The 24,917-nt window shown below is 42.0% G+C and overlaps 2 protein-coding genes across 2 annotated transcripts; both read left to right on the top strand.

Annotated features, from left to right (window-relative positions):
• Positions 1-248: 248 nt before the first annotated feature.
• rabggta (Rab geranylgeranyltransferase subunit alpha) lies at positions 249-8,049 on the top strand. Its single transcript, XM_070908941.1, has 17 exons — positions 249-345; positions 702-738; positions 910-1,020; positions 1,721-1,845; positions 1,969-2,156; positions 2,291-2,548; positions 2,729-2,812; positions 2,941-3,023; positions 3,755-3,850; positions 5,043-5,148; positions 5,247-5,298; positions 5,385-5,473; positions 5,612-5,700; positions 5,789-5,905; positions 6,015-6,128; positions 6,275-6,362; positions 7,115-8,049. The coding sequence occupies exons 2-17, from the start codon at positions 736-738 to the stop codon at positions 7,261-7,263; spliced, it is 1,752 nt and encodes a 583-aa protein (XP_070765042.1). The 5' UTR covers positions 249-345; positions 702-735; the 3' UTR covers positions 7,264-8,049.
• Positions 8,050-11,062: 3,013 nt separating this feature from the next.
• Positions 11,063-24,212, top strand: LOC139287471 (protein-glutamine gamma-glutamyltransferase K-like). The gene is made up of 14 exons (XM_070908510.1): positions 11,063-11,130; positions 15,187-15,470; positions 15,578-15,769; positions 18,866-19,117; positions 19,764-19,882; positions 19,983-20,090; positions 20,666-20,843; positions 20,973-21,111; positions 21,198-21,390; positions 21,645-21,798; positions 21,931-22,215; positions 22,986-23,146; positions 23,248-23,384; positions 23,481-24,212. Exons 2-14 carry the CDS (start codon positions 15,188-15,190, stop codon positions 23,638-23,640), a joined length of 2,361 nt encoding a protein of 786 aa, XP_070764611.1. The 5' UTR covers positions 11,063-11,130; position 15,187; the 3' UTR covers positions 23,641-24,212.
• The last annotated feature ends 705 nt before the right edge of the window (positions 24,213-24,917 follow it).

Consider the following 24,917-nt stretch of genomic DNA (forward strand, 5'->3'; position numbering starts at 1 on the left):
ACTGGTGTTTTTTAGCGGACGTGTGTCTCATTTCCATCTTCATTAGGCTTTCCACGGAGTTGTATCGGGATTTAAACGTCTCCACCCACGAACCAGTATTAAACACATATGTCCGTGTGCCTTCAAAACTATTCCAAGCTGGTCAAGTTTCATTTTTACTGCGTTGCTGTTTTCAGTTTTCTCCACTAGAGAGCTACAAACCGCCGCGGTCTGGAAGCGACACTGTCCGTGACGTAGTTTTCGTGAGACGGAAGTGGGGAATTGTAGTCGTTAGAAATCCTGATAGTGACATGACAAATCAAACTGCATACTGAAAAACATAAAACAAGCCAAGTACGAAAACAGGTGGGTGTTTTATGGGATAAGCAATGCGGCGTTCAGTGTTTATCTGTGATGAAAATGTATTTTCTATCGCAGGTTGTTGTTATTCTGTGTTTGTTTGAATGAGCTGTGAATGAGCCCAGCCCAGTGTTGTTTAGTGACAACGGAGCTAATTAGCAAGCTAACTACAGACTAAGGGCTGATTGTGTTCAGTGTTTTAACCTTATTGAGGGCTAAATATATACATACCGATGATAAGCTAGCGGCGGAGCTTATTAGATTGACTTCTCAAAACTTCTGTGAGCTGTCTGTGCCTGTGTCATGTAAACGTTACTCAGGCCTAACCCTAAACATCATTCCTCATTTTCTATTATAAACAGATTTTTGTGGAAGTCTCCTTCACAAACAGAAAGGATGGTAAGAGATGTATCATTTACTCATTTTCTTTTGAACTGCAGTCATATCCACTGCTTCGATGCAGTGTGCATGCTGTATATGGAGTAATCAATTATTTAAAATAACCTTTTACCAGCAGAGTAAAGTGTACTTACTGTACCCCCCCCCCCCTTTTTTTTTTGCTTTTGACAGCATGGTCGAGTGAAGATTAAATCTACAGCCCAGCAGGAGGAGGAGAAAAGAAAGGAAAGGGAGAAGAAACTGAAGATATACGTGGCTGCACGAGATGCCTGCTTTTCTAAGGTCCTTTTATACATAGATCCATTTATACCATATATTTTACACGATAAGGCCGGTGATATTCTACGTTCTTCTTATTTTTGACAAATCCCATGAAAAAAAAAAACAAAGACCAAGAATTAATTGATCCTATTAACAAGTACTACCTGTGTAGTTAAAGCCTAATATAGCTTACCATCTCACCATTGCACTGGGTGACATGTGCCTTCATTACCATGAACACACATTGTAGTTTACGCACATACATCCACATATATCGCCCTGCAGCTATAACTACTCACTAGGTGCATTAATCCACCGCTGAAAATAGTTCCCCCAAAAATGCAGCGTCTTCCTTCTATTTGAGTAACTTTTGATGAAAATGACATTGTCCATCTGTTATAGGAAATTACTGAGAATTTTTTTAAATTGAAGCTATATGCCTTTGACCTGTTTTTAAAGATTTGTGTATACGACAGAAACAAATGGGCTCGGGGGTGAGTGCCACGGACAGGATATGGAATACAGAACACCAGCCTTGTCCTCCATACGGCTGTCTTTAAGCTACATGTGACTGTTAAAGTACAGTGTTAAAACTAAATGCTTCTTTTATTATATTACACTTCTTATGTTCTGTTCCTGTGTCTACCTGTCTACCTGTCTGTCTGCCTGTCTGCCGCTCTGTGTGTTTGCCTCACACCCCTCACTTTGTCCTGTATGACAGAGGAAGGAGGGTATTTGGGATGATGAGGCTCTCCAGCTGACCCAGCAGCTCCTATCATCCAATCCTGACTTCGCCACCCTGTGGAACTACAGAAGAGAGATCCTGATGCACTTGGAGACTGTGAAGTTAGATCATTACTATTCATCTCATTACCTGTAGATTCACAGTATAACACTTTGTGAATGGTAAATCATGTCACAGAGATATGACAGGAGAATGATGTTTGTGTTTCTTGATATCTGCTCCAGGGAAGAGGATGAAGTGCAAAAGATTTACGAGGCAGAGCTGTCATTCCTGGAGTCTTGCCTGAAGGTGAACCCAAAGTCCTACGGCAGCTGGCACCACCGAGGTTGGGTCTCAGCCCGCTTGCCTCGACCGGACTGGGCCAGAGAGCTGAGCCTGTGCGATCGCTGCCTCAGCCTGGACGACCGCAACTGTGAGTAGTGGGAAAGGGAAATGCAAGAAAAATGAGGATGTCTTTAGAATTGTAGAGATTTGGATAATTCAGCATTTTGTTTGTCATTTTATCTTCCATCCATGTCTCACACCGTGTTCTCCCATCTCGACCAGTCCATTGCTGGGATTATCGCCGGATGGTTGTGAAGATGTCCGGCGTGCCCGTGGATCAAGAGTTGGAGTTTACTGATCGTCTTATTGGCTCCAACTTCTCCAACTACTCCAGCTGGCACTACCGCAGCACCCTGCTGCCGCTGCTCCACCCTGAGTCTCCTGAGCCCCCATCACCGTGCCGCGAGCCACCCCACTCCTCCCCTCCAACATCTCCGCAAACCCACTCCCATCGTGTCTGTGAGGAGCAGCTCCTCAAGGGTAAACTTAACAACAACTTAACAACCAAATGAATGGCCAGGTTGTCAGCAATACCCAACAGCAAAAGACAGGGGGCAGTGTGAGACTTTACAATGACTTTAAATAGCTGCGCTTTGCAAGTGATGTCTGATCTGTAATTCAACACATTAACCATCTAAGTTTACAAATTTGTTTTTTCAGAATATGAGCTTGTACAGAATGCTTTCTTCACCGACCCCAACGACCAGAGTGCTTGGTTCTACTATCGCTGGTTGCTAGGCAGAGGTGTGTCCATCTGTTATTGTGTATATATGTACAAATATGTATGAAAGTACAGACCAGTTTTTTTTGTGCATGCAAATATTTGGTTTACTTTGGCAAACATGAGTTGCATAAGTTTTCTGTTTTACTAGCGGAACGTGAAGAGATGATCAGCTGTGTGTATGTGAGTCGGGATGAGGAGAGAGTGGCCGTCGCCTTCTCCAGGCCTGTTAATGTGAGTATCTTCATCTTTCTCATTCTTACAGTTTTGTTTGGGTTTTTTTTTTACCACTGATTACTACAATATGCTTCAGTAGGATTTGTATTCCTAAACTAAAGTCCTTTGAGTAATGCAATACAAAACAAACTTATTAACTATATATTCACTATACATACATATTATAGGATAGCCACAGATACAGATATACAGCAGTGTTTGTCAACTCTGTCTTCTGCATTTGGCCACAAGCTCTCATCCACATCACACCTTAAGTTTAAGTCCTCCTTATCTCCTCGCCTCTTTCCTTACCTCAAGTCTTTCATAGGGCTGAAGTAGCTGATAATGTAATTGTATTTTTCTTTCTCTCTTTTTTTTTTTTAGATGTTGCAATTTGCAGTCTAATTTACACTAATTCTGTGGTATGTTAGGTTCTGAATTCAAGTTTTTTATTTATGTTTTATATTTAAAAATAGTATGCAAGCATGTTCAAAATGGATTGTCAATAGTTTGGTTGAGCTTGAGTGAGAGAACAATTCCTGAAATTTGAAATTGAATGTCTTTGTCAAAGCAGTGAAAAGTTCTCCACACTTTAGTCCCCACTGACTGCTGCTGTGCTGATTATGTGAGGAGTTTTGAAAAAGTGAACTCAGTATTGAGAAATGTGTGTACCCAATTGTAATATAACAACTTGTAATGTAGTGTCCATATGGTACCCTGCGTTGACTCAGTGGCCTCCCTTCTGTTAGGCGCAGTCTGTCGGCCTGCTGCTGGTGCTCGACGGTCAGCCCCAGAGAGTGGAGTGGAGGAGTGTCCACCCGCGCTTCAAACACAGCCCTGTCTGGGTATCCTTTTCCATTAATGTTGACTGTCACTTTGTGCTGCTACTGATTGAACATGATACTAGTTTAACATTCTGTTCTCGTCATTCTTCACATACAACGTACCGGTAAGATGCTGTGCTATGTGCTTAAAGAGAAAGGGTTTCAAAATCAGTGTACTGTAATGGAATGTTTTTGTTACCGCAGACGTGTAGTGGGACTTCCTTTCTTTGGCATAGCTTCTTTTTAAAAAAAAAAAAAAAAAAAAAAAAAACTTGTCAGGGCACAGTGACACAGAGGACATCAAGTTCAGCCAGACAGACAGCATAGATGCCTTTTAGGAGGAATCTGTTGTTGTTGTTGTTGTTGTTGAATTCCCCTCAGCTCCAGGGAGAGCTGTCTGTTTCTGACTTCACAGGCTGAGCTTCCTGTGTAGAGGAGCTAGTAAAAAACATGATGGTTTCATTCCAAAAAGATGAATTGAATTCACTAGATGCCATTTGAAAAACATGGATGATACTGTCTTCTGTCTGTATTAAAAAAATCCCAGCTCGAGGTTTATTCACTAGCCTTCTTTCCGGAGCTTTCCACTATATCACACAGCTTTCATCAGAGGATGCAGTTTGCTCAGTTGTCATGGAAATTGACCTGTTGACATGTGAGCAAAGTAGCTGTCATGATTTCATCCATATTTATTCATAACTCCATGTTATTATTAGCTTCCATGGTGAGAGCAGATGCAGCTACAACCAGACACTTTTATATTGTGGTCAGACTGACTCAGGGTCTGTATGTGGACACATTGCACTCTGCCTTAAACTTTATTGAATCAGTTAGGCTACTTTTCTCTTTGGCGTAATCTGATTATTTTGTCTTTACATTTGCATTTTAATTCTGTTTTGTCTCAAACAAAATTAAAGCATCTTAATGCCTATTGATAGAAGGTTTTACTGGTCTGTGCAAATCTAACTTCATTTATTAAAGCCTAATTTGTCTAAATGATATTTTAGTCACACTGCCCAGCTCTACCAGTCTGCTGTATTGACTTGGAAATGAGCCATGGACTCAATATGAACGCTCACGCGGTGGGCCTGGGTGGGTTTCACTCAAAGGTGGCTAATTTATGTTGGAATCAAACTCCTTTTCACTTGTGGACTAAATAATCCACATCTTGTTTTTTATTTTTTTGTTTTTTTAAACCTTAACACCGGGTCAGATATGTGATCTTCCTCCTGGCACGATAAGCGACATCACAAATGAACACAATCTGACTGTGCACTGGACTGAAAAACACACCCACAGAGACTGTGCTCTGTACACAGGTGATACATATCGTGCATCTCAACACGTTGTGTTCTGTCAGGGGCTCGATTACAAATGTATGTTTCCTCAAGCCTCATTATACTTGTAACTTCCAAAGGTCGAACTGAGAGTTGGTGTCGGGACTCTGCCACGGATCAGGAGCTTTTCAGGTATTGTCTCTGCATAATGGCACCACATTGTGTGGTGTTATTATTTTTTTTAAGGAGTAAGAAGTGAGTGTGCTCTTTCTCTGCAGGAGTGAACTCTCAGTAGAGAAGACCTCAGTGTTACAGTCAGAGCTGCAATCATGCAACCAGCTACAAGAACTGGAGCCGCTCAATAAGTGTAAGTGCTTTCAAATGCATTACATCTCCTGGCAAAACCAAACTTCACATACAAATGCACTATAATGAAGCTTGATCATGATCATGATCATGATGATGATGTTATGTCGCCACTGAAACTCTCTGCTTGCCTCGCCAGGGTGCTTACTCACCATTATCCTCCTCATGAGGGCGCTAGATCCTCTGGGATATGAGAAGGAGACACTTGCTCATTTCCAAACGCTGAAAGTGAGTACCAACCATGTAGAGTCTGTGACACTGCCTAGAAAAAAAAAGACATGGATCACAGGCTGAAGGCTCTCATTTTCTCCCTCAGGAAGTGGATTCCATGCGCTCTGCATATTACAGCGACCTGTGCAGCAAGTTCATGATTGAAAACACCATCCTGAAAATGGAGTATGCTGAAGTGCGTGTCTTCAGTATTTCTGACAAGGTTGGTTCAGAATTATTAAAAGAAATTCTATTTGCTTATCATGAAATTATTTTTTACCTGTCTGCCGTTAAGAGAAGTCCTGAAGAGTCATTTCTCCCGTTTTTTTCAGAATCTGGCCACTTTGTGCCACCTGGACCAGCTGTTACTGGTTACCCATATCAATCTGTCCTCTAATCAGCTGCAGCGGCTGCCTCCTCAGTTTGCTATGTTGCAGTGCCTGGAGGTGATGAAGCTGCAATTCAAATCCAATTATCTGTCCTGCGTGGACAGTGTTTCGTTTCTTCTTTGGTATTGGTAGATTACAGAAATATATTGATTACTTCTTTTTCAGTAACATGTTTGATTAAAATTACTTCTTCACACTTGCAGGTCTTGGAGGCTGATAACAACTCCATAGAAAACCTGGAGGGAGTGTATCACCTTCCCAAACTAGAGGAAGTCATCTTGAAGAATAACAGTATCCTTAAATCGTCATTCATAGTCATTAGCTTGTTTATGGGAGAACATCCTCTTCTGTTAATCTTTTAGCGTCAGTGTCGTGATCAATGTACATTACATCTGCACGCTCTTCTCACAGTGTACTAGTGACTCAAGACGTGTGAATCAGCTCTGAGTGAGCACGGCTCAATGCTGCAAAACAACCCCTCAAAAGAGTGCGAGCAGCTGACGGTGTGTGAAGAGTGTGATGTAAAAGATGCACTGCACACGAGGATGGTGTTTATAGAGTTAAGAAAATTGCAGCGGTAATAAGACTCTTCAGCTCAATGCGTGAATAATTTGTTTTCACCTGAAACTTTGTTTAGTGATTGAGTAAATAAAATCAGCGCTGCAATTTCACAGAGCAATACAACATCATTAAGAAGGGAAGAGACACTTAACAACATGCCGTCGCCGCAGACTCCTTCTCCTTCACGCTTCACTTCCACTGATACACTGGAGAGAAATTAATGTGGTTAGTAGGTTATGACACTGAGGCTACATTCAAGTTTTGTTTTAAGTTACAGTTTCAGTGCAAACCTATCTAATGTAAAATAAGGCTTCCAAGATTTATATTTAGAAAAATAAATTAATATCCCAGTGTTATATTTGACACGTGGATCTTACTTCTGCCCCAGTGTTGGGAATATGTGTCATCTCCTTCTATTCACTGCCACTAGTGTTACTCACCACAGCACACAGGAGGGCATTTTCATTAACCCAAATGCACAGAAATCTCTACATTGGCAGATCTCCAGCCGCTGGCCTCCTGCCCCAAGCTGAAGCGCCTTGATCTCCGTGGCAACCCTGTCACTCAGGCGGCCAACATCGAGTCGGAGCTAGCCGAGCTGCTGCCCTCAGTCACAGAGCTCCTGCTCTGATCAGACGGAGGGGCAGGAATCACTGCCATCATCGTCTCGTCGTTCGAGTGTCCATCACATTCTCGGGCGTGTTTGTTTGTGAAGGAGCAAATGGGTGTTTTTCAAGCGTCTTGTGACTCTGTTCCACTTGTTTGGGAGACCGTCAATCACACCGTCCCCTGAGGGTCTGAAAGCCTGATGCCTCAGAGCATATGTCAGAAATGTCTCTAACACCTTCAGTGAAATGTCTAGATTTGTGTGTGTGTACGTGCGAGTGAATGCGTAATAACCAATGTTGCATTTCTTTTACTTGTGTGTGCGTACGGATGTCCTTAATACAACAAACCCAACTGCATGCAGAAACACTGATAATGGAGTAAATTGACTGTATATGGATTGGCGTGCAGCAATGCTGGCTTATTGCTTCTATGAGCTTTAAAATGGTTGAATTTGAAGAAAAGCTTATAACTAATGATCAGAGCATCGCATAGTTCTCATTCACATTTTTTTAAAAGGTTGTGTAAAGCAATTAATATATGACATTATACTGTTGCACAGTAAGTCACGGATCCAGTAATAAAACAGCACACATTGTGTCACTGCCTTCCGAAAAGATTCTTGTGGGGGTTTTTTTTCCTGTTGTCAAAGAAAAATGATGTATAGGCTTTACAACTTAGTCATTCATGAGGCGGTTTAAAAGGTGTGCCAGGGTGACCAGGAGTGTCACATCATTCAGCCTGTAGTCACATTACTGTCTTTGTTCATTTGTTTGCCTTCTTCATGTGATAAATTCGACTTTGCGACATATCGAGTTGATGTTTTTTTACTCTGTTGTCATGGCATATTCAAGAACGAAAGCTGTCGTTTGGAAGTGTCTAACCAAAACAAATAAACTAATATGAAGTTGAATCTGAAAAATACCACACCTATCAGCTCATAACACAAAAGGAAAAACAACAAAGTTATTTAATCTTCAGTTTCTCACAAATCGCTAAAAGTCTACAGCCATGCTAGCAGCTCTGTGAACCTGTACCTATAGGCACTGCTAACATCAGCATGCTAATATGCTGATATTTAGCTGGGAATCTTTGTTTACCATCTTAGTTTAGTGTGTTAGCATGCTAACATTGGCTAATTTGCACTAAACACAAAGTACAACTGAGGCTGATGGGACTGTCATTAGTTTAGCAGGTAATTGGTCATAAAACAGTCTTGGACAAAGAAATTTTAATGATGAGGCCTGTTGAAAAGTCACAAGATCACCAAAGATATTCATTATGAGGGGAATGTGAATGTCTAACGAATTTAATGGCAATATATCCAAAAGCTCAAATGTTAACCTGCTGGTGGCGCTAGAGGAAAAGTCAGTGGATCACCAAAGTCAGTAGGATTCATCCTCTGGGCAACATGAATGCAGTGGCGTGTCCAGACTTTTTTGACCGGGCCGTCCACAGTGGGGTACTGACTTATACAGGGGTAGCATGAAGTACACACACATACACTACTCACAAAAAGTTAGGGATATTCGAAGTTCGGGTGAAATTTATGGAAAATGTAAAAAGTTCATGCTACAGTGATATTATATCATGAAAGTAGGGCATTTAAGTAGAAGCATGCAATGGTAATGTCTCAATGTTACAACAGTGGTGGGTATACCACAACTAAAAATGTCAACGTCTCAATAACTTGTCATGTGTCCTTGAGCATCAATTACAGCTTGACAACGATGTCTCATGTTGTTCACAAGTCGACTTATTGTCTGCTGAGGCTCGTCTGGTGACAACAGTGGCTGATGCATAGCGTTCTCCTTGACGTCTCCAACAGCGTTGGCGGCCATCATTTCTGCTCAATGTGAATCGACTTTCATCAGAGAACAGCACTGAGGCCCACTGGTTCCTCGTCCAGCGCAAATGCTCCCTGGCCCATGCAAGACGATGACGCCTGTGCCTGGTGGTGTGGTCAGGTACCCTTGCAGGTCGACCATGCTGATGTAAGCGGTTTCGAATGGTCTGACGTGACACTCGGGTGCCTCTCACCTCCCTTAAACGTGCCTGGAGTTGAGTGGCATTCACCATCCGGTTCCACAGGGCCCTGTTTACAATGAAGCGGCCATCAGCATGGGATGTGGCCAAAGGACGTCCACTTCTATGCCTTTCTGTGACTCTTCCAGTCTCTCTGTGTCTCTGTTGCAACCTGCTGATGACACTCTGTGACACAATGGCCAGGTACTGTTGATCGATTGTTAGGTGTCGTCTTGGTCTCATGATGTCAAAATGTGAACAGCATAATGAAGAGGACTGTTTAAATACAAATTGTCATTGAACCAGAACATTTAGTGGTCGATTCATGGATCTGACATTTGTTGTGATTTTTGCGGTTAATCACCTTGTTAGAGAACAGCATGTTATGCAATAAGTACTGAAACACTGAACAATTGGATGTGCAATGTGCATTCAAAAGTTTAGAGAAGGTCAAATTAAGTTCACCTGTAAAGGTTATAGTGCATTTTAGGTGCATTCTGAAATTTCATCCAAAAGCCAAATATCCCTAACTTTTTGTGAGTAGTGTATGTCAGAAAAGCATTAATTTACCATTTCTTACATCTACTTTAAAAATAAAGACCTAAGTAAAGAAATAAATAGACCTACCAATCACAACACAACATAGTGGCACCATACAAATGTACTATAAAGCTTCCATACATCATCTGTATGTCCTCGAAAAGAAATTGTACCTCCAAAAGCCTTCAAACCTTCAAAAATACTTGTCAAACTGTTGGTATAAACTAACTCTGACCGGGCAGATCATAGTTTAGGATAATGGGGTGGCCTGTGCATGTGCCACCTCTGTACGAAATGTAATGGACCAGATCAACAGAGAGACCGACTTCGCTATCCCTCGAGCCACACCTCTATCATTCCTAAGAACTGACCAATCCTGTCAAATAAAGACATTAATATTTTATACGTATGTACAGTGAGTTCTCTGGTAGAGGGTGTACTGACACTCCTGCCTTGTTGTTGATTTTTCCATTTCCGATGACATCAGAAAAATGTACTCCTATTGAGCCTTGGACACTTGCTCAGTATCTCTCTAAATTATGCAATAGAATTAGGCTGTTTGTTGGGAGTTAACCCATCACACAGTTGAGAAATTCAGTGAAAACCAACTCAACCAGTCAGACATCCACTCCCTCACATAGTCAGACTTGTCTACGAACAAGGTGGGGACCCTCCCACCTACACAGTGGGTGAGCAACCTGTCACTGTGATGGATGTAGACAAGACATTTTGACATGTCACAGAAAGGCACAGGTGTGAATAATACAATGAAGGATGGCTGAGTTCCATTTAGCTGCTTCAGTTTCAGGGTCCTGGTGATGTGCATGCTGGCTCACTGGCACACTGTCAGGGCTTACTGGGACACTTGAATAGAGTGGAGCCATCCACTTATCCACTATTCACTATTAGTAACACCTGTGCTTTTCCTGCTAAGTCAAAATGTCTGCTGAGAAAAAGGCCAACCTACGTATACGTACGTATCTTTATAGATATTTACTAGCACTATTTTTCCTCTTGTACTTAACTTGAACTATGAGTATAGTTACAATAATTAAAGAATGATCAGCGACACGTCTGTTGCTTAATATATACAAAGTGTAAATGTATGTGGCTGCCGGGCTCCCTGCCTTAATGATTTCAGTTGTTGCTTTTGGAGAAATATCTTACCCGACCCAGCGCAGCAGGAAGGCGTGTCCTCACTGTCACAGCACACAAGTATTTAAAGGAGGTCTGAACTTCCAGCTTGTCTGTAAAACACAAAGGCACAGCGAACAGAAGATTTCCTCCTCCAGTCTGCTTTGTCACATTTCTTCTGCCATTGAACTGAGTGAGTTTGAATCAGCTGTTTAAGATGTAGCTTTGTCTATACAACCGCCAAGGTTAGTTAGGATAAGGATTTATCACATTATGTCGTTAACAATTCCTCGTTAACTCACATTTATTTACATTAAAACTTTTCTCCTGAACAGAGTACTGTCAGGTAACTAAATTTTGATTTATCGGAAAAGGAGACAAAGTATTGTTGTATTTCTGCCTTACTGTCATGCCAGGAGTGTGCAGCTGATAATCAAAGAGTTCACTGGGTGCAATTTCTTGCTTGATTAACTTTGTTAGACCTTTTAATGTTGATCTGTTACAGTCTTCAGTCAAGTCAAGTCACTTTTATTTATATAGCCCAATACTCACAAATCACAATTTGCCTCAGGGGGCTTTACAATCTATACAGCATACAATACTCTCTTGTCCTTAGACCCTCAAACTGACAACTGCATGAGACAGCTATAAAATTTACATACATAGTAAAGTTTTATATCCCATTATTTGACTGGAAGTGATTCCAGAGAATATATTATTTCACATTTGACTCCCAGTGAGATAGAGTAGTCCAACAGCAGCCACATCTCTGTGGTTAATCTCTAATCGAGTGTAGCAAACCAATATAATAACGTAATATTGTCAGACTGGCGCGAAAGGGACAACACATTTACATTACTTGGCTCAGGGTCGATACAAAGTCAGCATTTGTGTGTTAAATTGAACGCTGTGGATGCTTTAACTCTGATGTGAACTAGACATCAGTGAAGGTCCCTTTGTTGCCCTCTTTGTGGTTCAAAATGAGCGGCCCTAAGGCAGCGGGTCATGAGTGTAGCTGAGGGATGTTTACAGGATCACCACCCTCCTGGGGGAAAATATCCAACTTTGATGAATAGCACATGCATATGTTATATCTGCTGCTGATGACATGGTGGTGAACTTAGACCCGCTTCATTTGACATTTGACCAGATCTTCTAGACCTGTATGCATGATTCGGCTGTGCGTGTATGGGCTCATACAGCATATTGGATGCAGACGCCCGGACATGTGCCCACAGTCCAATGGGAGCCACAGAAAGTCTGCTCTGAGTTGTTAAGATGTCACACAGCAGATGATAAAGCGATGAGAATCTCAGATCATATCATTCACAACGTCACACAGTCTCGCTGTCACTGCACTGCAGCATGGTGAGGGCTCCTCATCTCACTGTTAGTTTACAGCGTAAACATTTTACATATTATTCAACAGATTATTGGATGCAGCAGCAAAGTGTTTTGTTGATCTGTGTGGGTGGGTCCCTTTTCTGGTTCTGAGATACCCTGCAAGCAGCTGGCACTGAGGCAGGTGCCGTGGTCCCACCCTGCAGTAAACCTTCACAACCTACTGGGGCTTCCCAGTTATAATTGTTGTGGTGGCTCGATCTCGCACCATCAGGACCAATTAATCATTTGGTCCATAAAAAGTCAGAAAATAGAGAAAAAATTCTGATTGATATCGTCAAAGTGCTTTTCTTTTTTGTCTGAGCAACAGTAAAAAAACTCAAAGATATTCAGGTGTACCAGCACAGAAGACAAAGAAGCTTCAAATCATCACGTGAGAAGCTAGAATTTTCATTTTATGTTTACAAATTACCTTAAGCGATTACCTTAATAAATAATTAATGATAGTGAATTTTCTGTGGATTGACTAAGCAATTAATTAATTAGCGCCACCGTCAAAATTTAAATTCTGTCGATTACTTACAACCAAATACCTGCGAAATGACATTTCCATCAGCCTCTGCTGTACTTTGTATTTTGTGCAAATTAACTAATGTTAGCATGCTAACGTGGTAATGCCTGCTAAACATCAGCATGTTAGCATGCTGACGCTAGCATTTAGCTCAAATCTCTGCTTTGCTTTAGCTAGCATGGCTTTGGTCTCTTGGTCTTGTTAGCCGTCTACTGTAGCCTATATGTTACAAAAATACATGTAGTCACTGTTTCATCTGCTTTATTGAATGCAACTGGGACTAAATGTTCTGTAATTCATTGAACTGAATATAGCCCAGTTTTAGCTGATACGCTATTAAAACAGAGTGTGTTACATTGTATTGTTCACTTTCCTGTGAGAAGAAACTATATGAAGTGATCTAATGCTCACACAATAGCAGTTAGCATGTTTACCAGGTTGTCATCGATTTTTTTATGCGCATTGTTTAAGCTTTTGTCAGTCAGAAGCTAATGTGACGCACAATCCTGAGCTGGGAGGGAGGCAGAGTCTGTCTGTTTATTGTGCGCACTGTCTCAACTTCATTGGCATATGAATAAGAAGTGAACTCATTGTCAGTCTATTGCTTCATCCGAGCCTGTTTGGTTGCCACATAACAGTCACTGTTGCCGAGGAATGTAAAGTGTGTGTGTGTGTGTGTGTGTGTGTGTGTGGGAAAGGCTGTCAGTGGGTTCGTAGCATTTCTTGAAAGTTGGATTTGGACTTGCAACTAGAAAGATGCAAGTCAAATCAGAGTGAGGTGAGCAAATGAGAGGCAAAAGGAGCAGTGGGAGAAAATGAGAGAGAAATGGGATGGATTTGAGGTATCTATGTGGATTTTTCTTCGATTGTTGGGCGGTTCACTCGAAAAATGTGACTCTAATCTTTGGTGCCAAGTGATGACAAGCATGGTGTTTTGATCTTTATACAAAAATTTTAATATGTTTCACAGGGAATCAGAGCACGTGCTCACCTCCCCAGAAAACCTCCTGGATGCTTTCACTGACTTATAAATCAGATTGTAAGTCAGCATCCGTGAATCACCACAAGATGTGTCCTGATGGAGAGAGACAGACAAATCAGACTCAAATCAGCCTTCCTGCTTGATGCCATGAGGGATAATTCTCTGTGTGTGCAGAAAACTAAAATGAACCGTTCAAGATGGCTGTGTGATTTATTCTGTTTTGAAGCAATATGAGTGGATCCAATTTTTCATCCAAATCAGACATGATCAGTTCCTGTTTGTAATAGGTTACATCATCAAAATATCTGTACACTAATTTCAGTTAATGTATTTGGCAGTATGGATCTTACGGCTCATGAACAGATGAGAGGGGGGATATTAATGTGACACTATACAATGCATAGTGTTAAAAACACAGGAGCTTCGTGTAAATCAGTGTTTCCCAACCTACTTCTGCTGTTGCCCGTGGCTACCTGGAAAGATTGCAGAGTAGATCAATATTTGAAAAATTGAAATTACAATTTGATTAAAAAATATATCCATATATTAAGTCACCTCTAATACCTGAACACTATGCATGCAAGTGGATGTGCGTGGATGAATGAATAATTTGTATTAAAACATTATTGTAACAATATCCACATAATTAATAGTGTTAAATATTTGGAATCGATTCATGATGGGTGGTGTCGATGAGGGCTTGAGGTCATGTGGCAGGGCTACCGTATGTCTGACAAGGTTGGGAACCACTGCAATAAACAAATAACAATAAATAATAAATAAAAGATTTTGAGCATTATACACCAGATAATTATTTCTCTGTCACTCTCCAGGTAACATATCAGAATCTTATTTAGGCGTGGACTTTTATTTTAACAGTATGTGCTTGTTTTGTGATATTCATTCCACTGGACGTATATTGCTGAAGATTACATTTGCCAGCACTTGAAGGACTCGAATAGAAATGTCTCACTCTCAATCTCAGACTAATTATTAAAACATGTTGTTGTGTAGGAGCCATCAGTAACGGAGCTGTCAGCCCACATCACAACGGTGTGTTGATAAGATTAGAAGTGATGCTAAACTCAGCTCTACCATGTGCAAAAATCCTGTCTTCCTCTAAAATAATTGGACAATGGATTAACTTTAATATAATGTGACATTTTTTTGTGTGTTGAACGCCTTAGAAAAGAAAATATGCACAGCAGGCTTAAGTGTGAAGACTGGGGTGTTAACTCCTATTAAAGAAGACTTTTGAGCTGCATGTACATATAAAAGTGGTGTTGTGTTTTAGGAAACCAATGCACAATCGATGACGAGGCCCTATTTCCTCACTGTGTTTGCCTTTTTCTCAGGATGCCTGTAGAGACGCGGTCAATCAGAGACAGATCTGCAGTGGGTCGGTTTCCAACTGTCACTCTCGGATTTGGGGAAGGCACAGAGGAAGAAAAGGAAGAGCCAGAAGAGAACGATGCTGAAGAAGAAAATGCATGCCGGCGGTGGCTGCGCAAGGTCTGCCCGTGCTGCTGTCCCAAGCCAAACGACGATGACATCACAGACACTGTGGTCACGGCGATCGATGAGCCGGATAAGGATGAAGGGATAAATGACGAGAAGCCTGTTGACAACAAGCTCGATGGTAATGGGCTTCTCGGAGAGCTCACAATAGTGTTACATATCAAACAAAGTAAATGCCATTGATAGACTTCACTCTCATATATGTATGTGTCTTTGTGTTTTTCGCAGAGCTCCTCCTGAAAGTGCGATCAATAGACCTGATGAAAAGCAAATCAGGGGAGAACCGCACAGAGCACCACACAAATCTCTACCAAAGTGACGACTTTATTATCCGCAGGGGACAGAATTTCCAGATGTGGATCACCCTGTCTCGACCTTTTCACCCCAACACTGACAAACTTCACCTTGAACTTAAAACAGGTCGGCCAGAGTCCTTGTCACTGCAGTTCACCTCCACAACCCATAACTTTAAGAGTGTTATGTTATCATGTTTTATGGTTCTAAATAGACATCAGAATAACATCATAAAGATAGAGACTTTCACACAATAAAATCCATGTCCATGGAAAACAGCCATGCTTATGAATAATAATTCAATTTATGTGAATTTCCCACATGACTGGCCTCTAATCTTAAGAGGCCAAGTGTGAAACTGGATGGACACAATCCAGCCTGACCAAACATGCTCTCTGTGAAACCCAGTGCAGAGCTGCACATGATAAGAGTTTCCTCTTTCTTGGCAGTCACGGGAAACATGGGGAGGTGATGGGTCCAGGGCTGTGGGAAGGAAAGGAAACAAGATGTACCGGCAAGAAGTTTAGCTTTTATGCTCATCTCTTATTCTGTTCATTTGGCTGGTTGTGTGTGTGGAGTGTATTGATTGTGTTGCATTTGTGTGTGAGATAGATAGATTTATAGATAGATAGGGAGAGAGAGAGAGAGAGAGAGAGAGAGAGAGCGAGAGAGAGAGCAAGGGAGAGAGGTTTTTGGTTACTATTGCTATGGTAACCATTCTGGTTGCTATGCTCCAGGGAGAGCGTTTTACAGATGCCGAGTCCTCAGTCCCGCTCTAACTAAAAATCCAATCCACTGACAATTCACTATCAATGCTGCCACTACCAACCGTCTGAGTCGCAGTCCGCCACCTGTTTACCCACGGTTCATGTCTGTCTCTGCTCCCTGTCTCATTGTGTGGAAGCCGTAAGGCCGAGGGAGGACACAGGCCATTATAGATCCTATAATTATAGCTGTGAGTGTGTGTCAAGTGAAGCTCGAAGAGAATAATTACAATGTCTCTTTTACAGAAAGGCTGCGCGTCCATATTAGGAAAATGTCTCTGAGTAAATATGCATGGCTTTAATGAAGGGTGGCTATTTTTCTACTTTCTATATTGTTTCCTTGAGTGAAAAAATAAATTATATTTCCAACCTATTAAGTCCCCAATGTGATGTAATAACAAAAATAACAACACTGATCGTGAGTAATCATCCAGTAATGTAAAAAAAGCCATCTGTCGTACCAGCAATTAGCAGGAGGACAATAGCAGCTGCAGATAATGCCAGTTTTTAGTCTTTTGAAAATCATGCCAACGCCGTCCAAATGGTGGATATTTCATTTCAAAATTAACCGTCTGACAGCAAAGTGCCATTTTTCTGCTCATGTCTCAGTTCAAACTGTTTTCAACTGTGCCCACAATCCACCTCAATAAGTCCAAACACTGTATTCTGAGACGCGAGCCCCGTGGCATGAAGCTAATCTAACACACAGCCCAATCTAAAACAACACATAGTGCTGTTTTTAAAATTCAAGTGAAAGTCAATGACAGTTGATTGAATGCTCTGACTTTGTGGTTTGCAGTGCGTTTCAGTCTGAAGCCCCGCTAAGGGAGGCTGCAATTTTCATAACACCTCACAGAATGAAAGTGTGCGACAGATTGAACTGCACACTGACAATTTTGCAATTCTTAGAGTGTTACCTGTTGCAGGGCTGAAAATGTTAGGTTTTTCCTGAGAGGGTGGCAGATGAAAGGCCCTGTGTTTGGTTGGAGAAAAAAAGGATTTATCCCCCCAGGAGCATGAATGTATTCAGTGACAATCTGCCTCTTAGCTTGGGAGACATGTGGTGTGCAAAGTTGATATTTTGGCTTTAGGGTTGTGTTAGAGTAAAGCTCAGTGAAGGAATATTTTGACAGTTGTGACAAGTTGTGATTTTATGTGCCTGGCCTTTTCTTGGCAAGGAGCGGCGACTTCCTGATGTAGCTGTATATTTACTGGACAGATATGAGAGTGGTATCGATCTTGCCATCTAACTCTCTGCAAGAAAGTAAAAAAAAGCTTATTTCACAAAATGTCAAACTATTACTTTAGTCAGGGATTCAGACTGAAAACTTGCATTAAAGCAACTGTTTTATCTTTCTTCGTGACGATCTCAAGGTAAACAGTAGAAATACAGCATCCTCATTACAAAATAATCTATCAGGAATGTGCGCTTGGATGTATTTGATTGGCCAACACAGCTCCTTGCTCAATGACGTCGCATTGCAGTAAAAGTTGTAAATATTTTGGCCAGACCATGTTACGTTGTTTTGTCTGAGGCCCCTGTATTGGCACCCCTGCAGTGTCAACAAACTCAGTGCTCAAGTAAATCTCGTAAGTAAATGAAAATCTGGCCATTGCTTGTGCACATGTGTAATTTTAGCCTGATTCGGACACAACAGGAAAGGACAGGAAGTCACCAAAACAAGTAGGCTTCAATGTCTTGGTCGGTGTAATGCAGCGGCTCGTACCTTTCTGTTCACAATGGTTGTTTCTTTCATTTCAACCATTTTTGTGGAGGCAGGTTCAGGTTCCTGTTCTCACACACAACCAGTAGTCTGTCTGTCCAAATAAACATCTCATGGTGAAATTGCAGCAAAGTGACTCGGTTCTGTCAAGGCATTTGTAAACACAGCAAACACAGACAAGGTCACACCCACAGAGGGGAGAGGATAGAAATCAGGGAGGGCTGTAATTTTCCACGTTCACTTTAGGGGGAAAGCTCTTTGATATGGCTACGAATGGAGCATTTCCTAACAGCTGTATGTAATGCTGGAAATAGTGAGTTTCTTTACCATAGAAAACACTGGGTTTTGTGAGCTCCCATTAAATATTTAGGAGTCCCTATTTATACTGAGGGTGCAGAAGCCCTGCAGTAAACTTCAACGCCAGTGTTGTTCATGACAGACTTTTAGCTGCTGCCTAAGCAAATATTCCTTTTATGGTACAGCTACACTGAGACCTAATGCTGTCATGACATGCTGTGCGTGCATGTGTGTGTGCAAACCTTGTCAGGACTGTACATCCTGGGTGCTTTCTTTTTGGTTTCTGTTTATTCAAACATACCCCACAAGGTAGGAATGCAGGTGTGGCTTTAATTGAGGGAGTTAACTGTGTTGAGAACAAGTGGTGCTCAGCCTCTGTTTGGGCATGGTATGAACAACCGTCAAGCGTCAACAAGCGTCTCCTCTCACCCTCTCAGGGCCACTGCCAACGGTGTCAAAGGGAACCCATGTCATCATCCCTTTGGTGGAGGAGCTGGAGGACGATGGATGGGAGGCTGCTGTTGTGAAACAGGATGATAAAAGGATAAAGCTGTCGGTCAATTCTCCACCGACGGCGGTCATTGGCCGATATCAACTCACAGTGGAAACAAATTGCGCAAACGGCCAGGTTGTTTCCACACATGACCCCGCTAATGACGTCTACATGTTGTTCAACCCCTGGTGTGAAGGTAAACACAGGATACAAAAAGTGATGTTGCACAATCTAACCATCTAAGACATGATGTCTCTGGTTTATATACCACAAGGGTATACAAGGGTACACCTTACAATACAGAATCATGGCCCTGCAGTAAAATGCAAATTTGGTGCAAGGGCTACAGCTAGCAGCCGGTTAGCTTAGCATTAAGACTGGAATCAGGGGGAAACAACTAGCCTGGCTCTGTCAAACAGTAACGGAATCCAACTACCAGCACCTCTAAAGCTCAGTTATTAAAACGTTAGATCTTGTTTAATCCGTACAGAAGAGCAGTAACTTCCTGGAGTCTCTGCTCGTTGCCTGGGAATTGCTCAGAGCTAAGAAATAGTCCGGCACATAACCCCCCCTCGTAAAACAGATAAGCAAATAAGTGTATGAGACGCGCTTAAACAAAATCATAAAAAACCCAAAACAAACTTTACCAAATGGATGCCTAATGCAGGGCTTTTGTATAGCGAGTGTCTTGTTTAGCCTGTAATGGATTTAGCTTAAAAAAAAAAAAAACAGGCAAAAAATTGCAATTGACAAAAGAAAAATCCCACAGAATTGTGGTAAAAATGTTGAAAAATTAAAAGCTATTTCCCACTTTTGAAGTGTTCTTGCTTGTTCTCCGTCAGATGACACAGTGTTCATGGATTCTGAAGACGAGAGGCAGGAGTACGTCATGAACGACATTGGACGGATCTACTACGGCACACAGAATCAGATTGGAGTTCGGACGTGGAACTATGGACAGGTGAGTGGGTTGCGTGATCTTTCAGTATTTGGTGTTTGGTGAATAGACTGAGCAGCAGAAACTGACTGGCTCTCCCCCACCCTCTCTGTTTTGATTCCAGTTTGATGATGGGATCTTTGCTGCTTGCCTCTTTGTCCTGGAAAAAAGCGGCATTCCTCCATCTGGGTGGGGAGACCCAGTTAACGTGGTGCGGGTCATCTCAGCCATGGTGAGACTGCGCTAACTATATTTCTACACCTGATTAACTGACCTTCATATTTCTCTTCTGAATGTGCTGGTGTACAGTGACCAGAACAATAGAAACCCCTAATCAGTACCATGTTAAACCACCTTTGGCCATGATAACGGTTTCCACACATCACGGTAGTGGTTCAGCAGAAAACTTTAGCATTCTGGGGTCTAAGCTGATGTAGTTCTCTCTGTATCCTTTTTGAGCAATAGTGCTAAATGGAACATTTAGACAGAAAGGTCTTTGCGATGATTAAATATGCCCTCCTGCCATAATCTCTAATTAACTATTAGCACGAAAATCTGTACAGACATTCATGGTCCCCAGAGAACAAAGCCAACTAACTTTGCTGGTCCCCTTACTTTCCTGTTAAAGTCTGCTAGCAGTTTCGGTTTCTGCTCACATGCAAGACCGCTGTGCAAACGGAGCTTCTGTTGGGCACATTCACAAATGGAAAAGGAGGGGCTTCAGCAGCGGCAGGGTTTCTATTTATTCCATCAAACTCAGAAGTATAAAAAAACACAACAAAAAAAACACTGTCTTCATTTATCCAGATCAACTCCCCCGATGACCGTGGTGTCCTGCAGGGAAACTGGTCAGGAGACTATTCAAGTGGAACTACTCCAACAGTTTGGAGTGGAAGTGTGGAAATCCTGAAGGCATACCATAAAAACAGCGGCACCCCCGTGAAGTATGGCCAGTGCTGGGTCTTTGCTGGCGTAGTCACTACTGGTTAGCTGTTTTTTTTTGTGTGTGTGTTTACATGACGTTTACATGGCATGTGCTTATATAGGTGTGTGACAGCTAAATGTCACACTGATGTTGACCACTGATGCCTTATCACACTGTCTTTCTTTTCAGTTTTGCGGTGTTTAGGCATTCCCAGTCGAACCGTGACCAACTTCAGCTCAGCTCATGACACGGACGTCTCCTTGACAACAGATATATACCTGGACGAGAACCTGGAGCCCATAGATCACCTCAATGCCGACTCTATCTGGTATGTCTTGCCGCCATCTTTGTGATGCTACCTCATCATGAAACTCTCCAGTTTATTAAGCCTAACCTTCATGTCTTTTCCTTAAGGAACTTCCACGTGTGGAACGACTGCTGGATGGCTCGTCCAGACTTGCCTCCAGGCAACGGAGGCTGGCAAGCTGTCGACGCCACACCTCAGGAGACCAGCCAGGGCACCTTCCGCTGTGGCCCTGCTTCTCTTGCTGCCGTCCGCAATGGCCAGGTCTACCTCAAACATGACTCTCCGTTTGTGTTCGCTGAGGTTTGTGGAATATATAATTTACTTTTAAAAGAATGATTGATGCAGGAGATACAGTTTTTCCTCACATGCTTGACCCACAGGAGAGAACAACTGATCTTTTAGTTGCTCTTTTGTGTTGACAGATAATGCGTGTGCTGTGTACAAATAATGAGCCATATGGCATACATCAAAAAATGCGTGACGTCTCCCATCTGTTCAGGGCTTTATTTTCTAACTCCCACTCTGTCTTGCCTCCCCCCTCTGTGCATTTTCAGGTGAACAGTGACAAAATATACTGGCAGAGGAAGGTAGACGGCACCTTCACTCAAATATACAGTGAGAAAAAGACAGTGGGCCACTTCATCAGCACAAAGGCTGTTGGCTCTGATGAACGCAGTGATATCACACACCTTTACAAACAGCCTGAAGGTATCATCACATAAATTCCCTCTGAGATGCTCACATAACACTCAATACAAAACCCCTGTCAAAAACGGTTTGACCAAGGTATTTATACTCTATTGATTATTGGATTAACTCAACATTTCTGGTCATTCTCAGGCACCGAGGAGGAACGCATTGCTGTGGAAACAGCATGTAGCTATGGCTCCAAAGCAGAGGCATTTTCCTCTCCCACAGCAGAGGATGTCTCTGTAGAAGTGACCATGGAGGGTGAAGGTCCTAAAATGGGAGGAGACGCAGAGCTGACCATCATGCTGCGAAACAGCAGCTCGGAGCAACGCAAAGTCGTCCTACACAGCCAGGTGGCGGTCATGTATTACACCGGAGTCCACAAGGACACATTCAGAAAGGACAGGACAGACGTGGATATGCTGCCCAACGAGGGTGAGTTGAACTGTCAACTCGTTTCACTCGTTTCCATCTTCAGTCTGACCGATTTCTGTGGGGGAGGGGATTCGATTTTCCCTAACCAATCACTAGAGACCAGCATATCCACCTGAATCTTGACAATGCTTGACAAAGGTTAGTCACGACCGTGGCGCTGATTGGATTGATCGCTTTTCAACCAAGAAACCACTGTCTCATGTCACGATGCCAGACCAGAAGCAGTCAACTCAGTGGAGTGGGCGGATTCAAAGGTCTGGACCCAGGCAAAAAAAAAAACTAAGTAAAAAAAAAGAAGAGCTAAATATGTCTTTAAACTACTACAAAAATCAACTATGAGTACATAAAAAACAAGGAAATAACAAATCAAGATCAACAAAAAACACCCAACAATCAACTTAATCAATCTTAGTCAGGGTGGGTTGCAGGAAGGAAATGTCGGTGTTCTTTTTCATCATACCCTACAGGTGTCAACTGAGGAGTTGTATTCCTTTAGCAGCATGAAAAGGCTTTTCTCACAATCAAAAATAAGTGATTGTATTCTGCAAACTGAAAACAAATTGCAACAAGGAACAATGACTATTTATCCCGCTTAAAGGAAGGGTTAGACATTTTGGAAAATACTGCCGAGAGTTAGATGAGAAGATCGATACTGCTCTCACATCTGTCTGTTTATGAATATGAAGCTACAGCTGGGTAGCTGAGCTCAGCATAAAGACAAAGATGAAACTACACTTTTAACATTCTTTGCCGACGTCTTCTGTCTACAGAAAAGATTTTGGAATGGACCCTGGAGTACAAAGACTACAAGGACCAACTGATAGACCAGGCCGCCCTGATGCTGACACTGTCAGGCAGGGTCAAAGAAACACAGCAGGTCCTGGCCACTCAGTTCAGTTTCCGACTCAGGACCCCAGACCTCATCATAAAGGTAAGCCAAACAATTCATCAGGAAAGTATAACTGGTAAGAAGATTAATACATAAATTCAGATCTGATTTTGTTTTTCTTCTTTTGCTCTTCTCTCACTCAGCCAATCGGGAAGGCCGTGGTAGGGGAGAAGATGGCGGTAGAGATTTCATTTACTAACCCACTACCTCAGGTGCTAAAGGCAGTGATATTCCACGTGGAAGGACTGGGCCTCGTAACTGCCCGAAAGATTAATTATGGGTGAGGACTAAAAACATACTTTATATTGTGCTTTAAACTACCTCTTCTATCTTTCTCTTTTGTGATTGCCGCTGTCATTTCCTGTCCTTCCCTCAGAGATATTGGCAGGCGTGCCTCCGTGTCTCTGACTGAGCACTTTGTCCCCACCATGCCTGGACCGAGGAAATTACTGGCTTCACTGGACTGCAAGCAGCTCACGCAGGTTCATGGTGTGACCGATATCACAGTGGGGGGGAAAAGCAACGTCGCTCTATAGCGATTTAGAAAAAGAGAGGCACTTTGACACTGAATGTTGACAGTCGTTCCCTCCATATAGGCACTGACCCTTTTGATCTTAGTGAAGTCTTTTTTACATGTAATTTATATGGAAAGCTAGTATTTAAATTGGCAAAGGTGTGACACTACAGTACTGCCTTATTTTGCATGAGAATTTCAAAATGACAGCTACTCGTGAAACATGTGAGCACCTCGGAATAGACAGACCTTTTTATATTATATGAAAACCAGTATTAGCTTGCATCAAACTCCTTTAATTTAACGAGAAGGGTCGTGTGACAAGATTCTACAATATAAAGGTGAATAAGAAGTGATTTATATTCCTGAGTCCCACTGTAGTTTCAGAGGTTGGGCAGTGTGGCAGCTTAAATGAAAGAAATGTACTTTTTGTTCCGACAGGCCCAACACTGAGATTATGTTTTTGTATTTATACGATATATATTTATTTTCTTTACTTTGCCATTTGTTGGCAGTAAGAATTATTTTATTTAAATATCTAAATACTGCTGTTTATGCTCTTGTATTATTAAAACAAAAATTATTTAAAATGTATACTGGAGTCTGGTGATTTATTGATGTAACATTACAAAACAGTTTCTGGTGCCACGGAATGTTTGGTTGCCATGGATTTCACAGGGGTTGCCAATAGTTACGGGCTCGCGCTGCCACTTTGGAGAACTAACGGCAAAATGAAGTAAGCTACTGTAAAGGTTCAGAGGTCAAAATGCTGAATTTTTCTCTCTGGGAGAGGGGACAAGAAGTCAGTTACTTTGCATAAACTCAATATTTCCTGAATGTACTAAACACAGCAGTTACAAGCGTGTTCTTGTTTAGCTAGCTTTATTAGTGGCTATGAATATTTAGTCCCATTCCGTACCCACCTCTAAATTGGAGAAGATGGGAACAAAGTCAGCGCCCAAAAATGATTGCATTAGTTTGCTTTGGGAGTTTACCTGATAATGCCAGGAGTAAAGAGATGCAGAGCAGTTTCATTATACAGATCCATACGGTGCCTACAAAGAACACTCCAGCATTATGGAAAATCTTACTTACGAACAAGGAGACAAAATAGTCAGATGCAAATTGGTGTTACTGAGCAGGGGCTGTGGCATTCTTGCCATTATCCATAATGTGGGCTTGTTTTCTGCCATGCCAAGTTTGACAGGTGATTGACAAATCAAAATATCTCCATCCGGCTTCCTCTGCCATTTTTCAAATTATACATACCTGCTTTCCTCCTACGTGCAATGCAGAGGC

Source organism: Enoplosus armatus, chromosome 7 (genome assembly GCF_043641665.1).
Source record: "Enoplosus armatus isolate fEnoArm2 chromosome 7, fEnoArm2.hap1, whole genome shotgun sequence".
In the NCBI taxonomy this organism is placed as follows: Eukaryota; Metazoa; Chordata; class Actinopteri; order Centrarchiformes; family Enoplosidae; genus Enoplosus; species Enoplosus armatus.

Excerpts from the sequence above, each read along its gene's own strand:
- rabggta (XM_070908941.1), top strand. Across the intron at positions 2,813-2,940 it reads TCGCTGGTTGCTAGGCAGAG|CGGAACGTGAAGAGATGATC; the intron begins GTGTGTCCATCT and ends CTGTTTTACTAG. Across the intron at positions 6,129-6,274 it reads CTATGTTGCAGTGCCTGGAG|GTCTTGGAGGCTGATAACAA; the intron begins GTGATGAAGCTG and ends TCACACTTGCAG.
- LOC139287471 (XM_070908510.1), top strand. The coding sequence starts at position 15,188 with ATGCCTGTAGAGACGCGGTCAATCAGAGACAGATCTGCAGTGGGTCGG. Across the intron at positions 15,770-18,865 it reads TCACCTTGAACTTAAAACAG|GGCCACTGCCAACGGTGTCA; the intron begins GTCGGCCAGAGT and ends TCACCCTCTCAG. Across the intron at positions 19,118-19,763 it reads GTTCAACCCCTGGTGTGAAG|ATGACACAGTGTTCATGGAT; the intron begins GTAAACACAGGA and ends GTTCTCCGTCAG.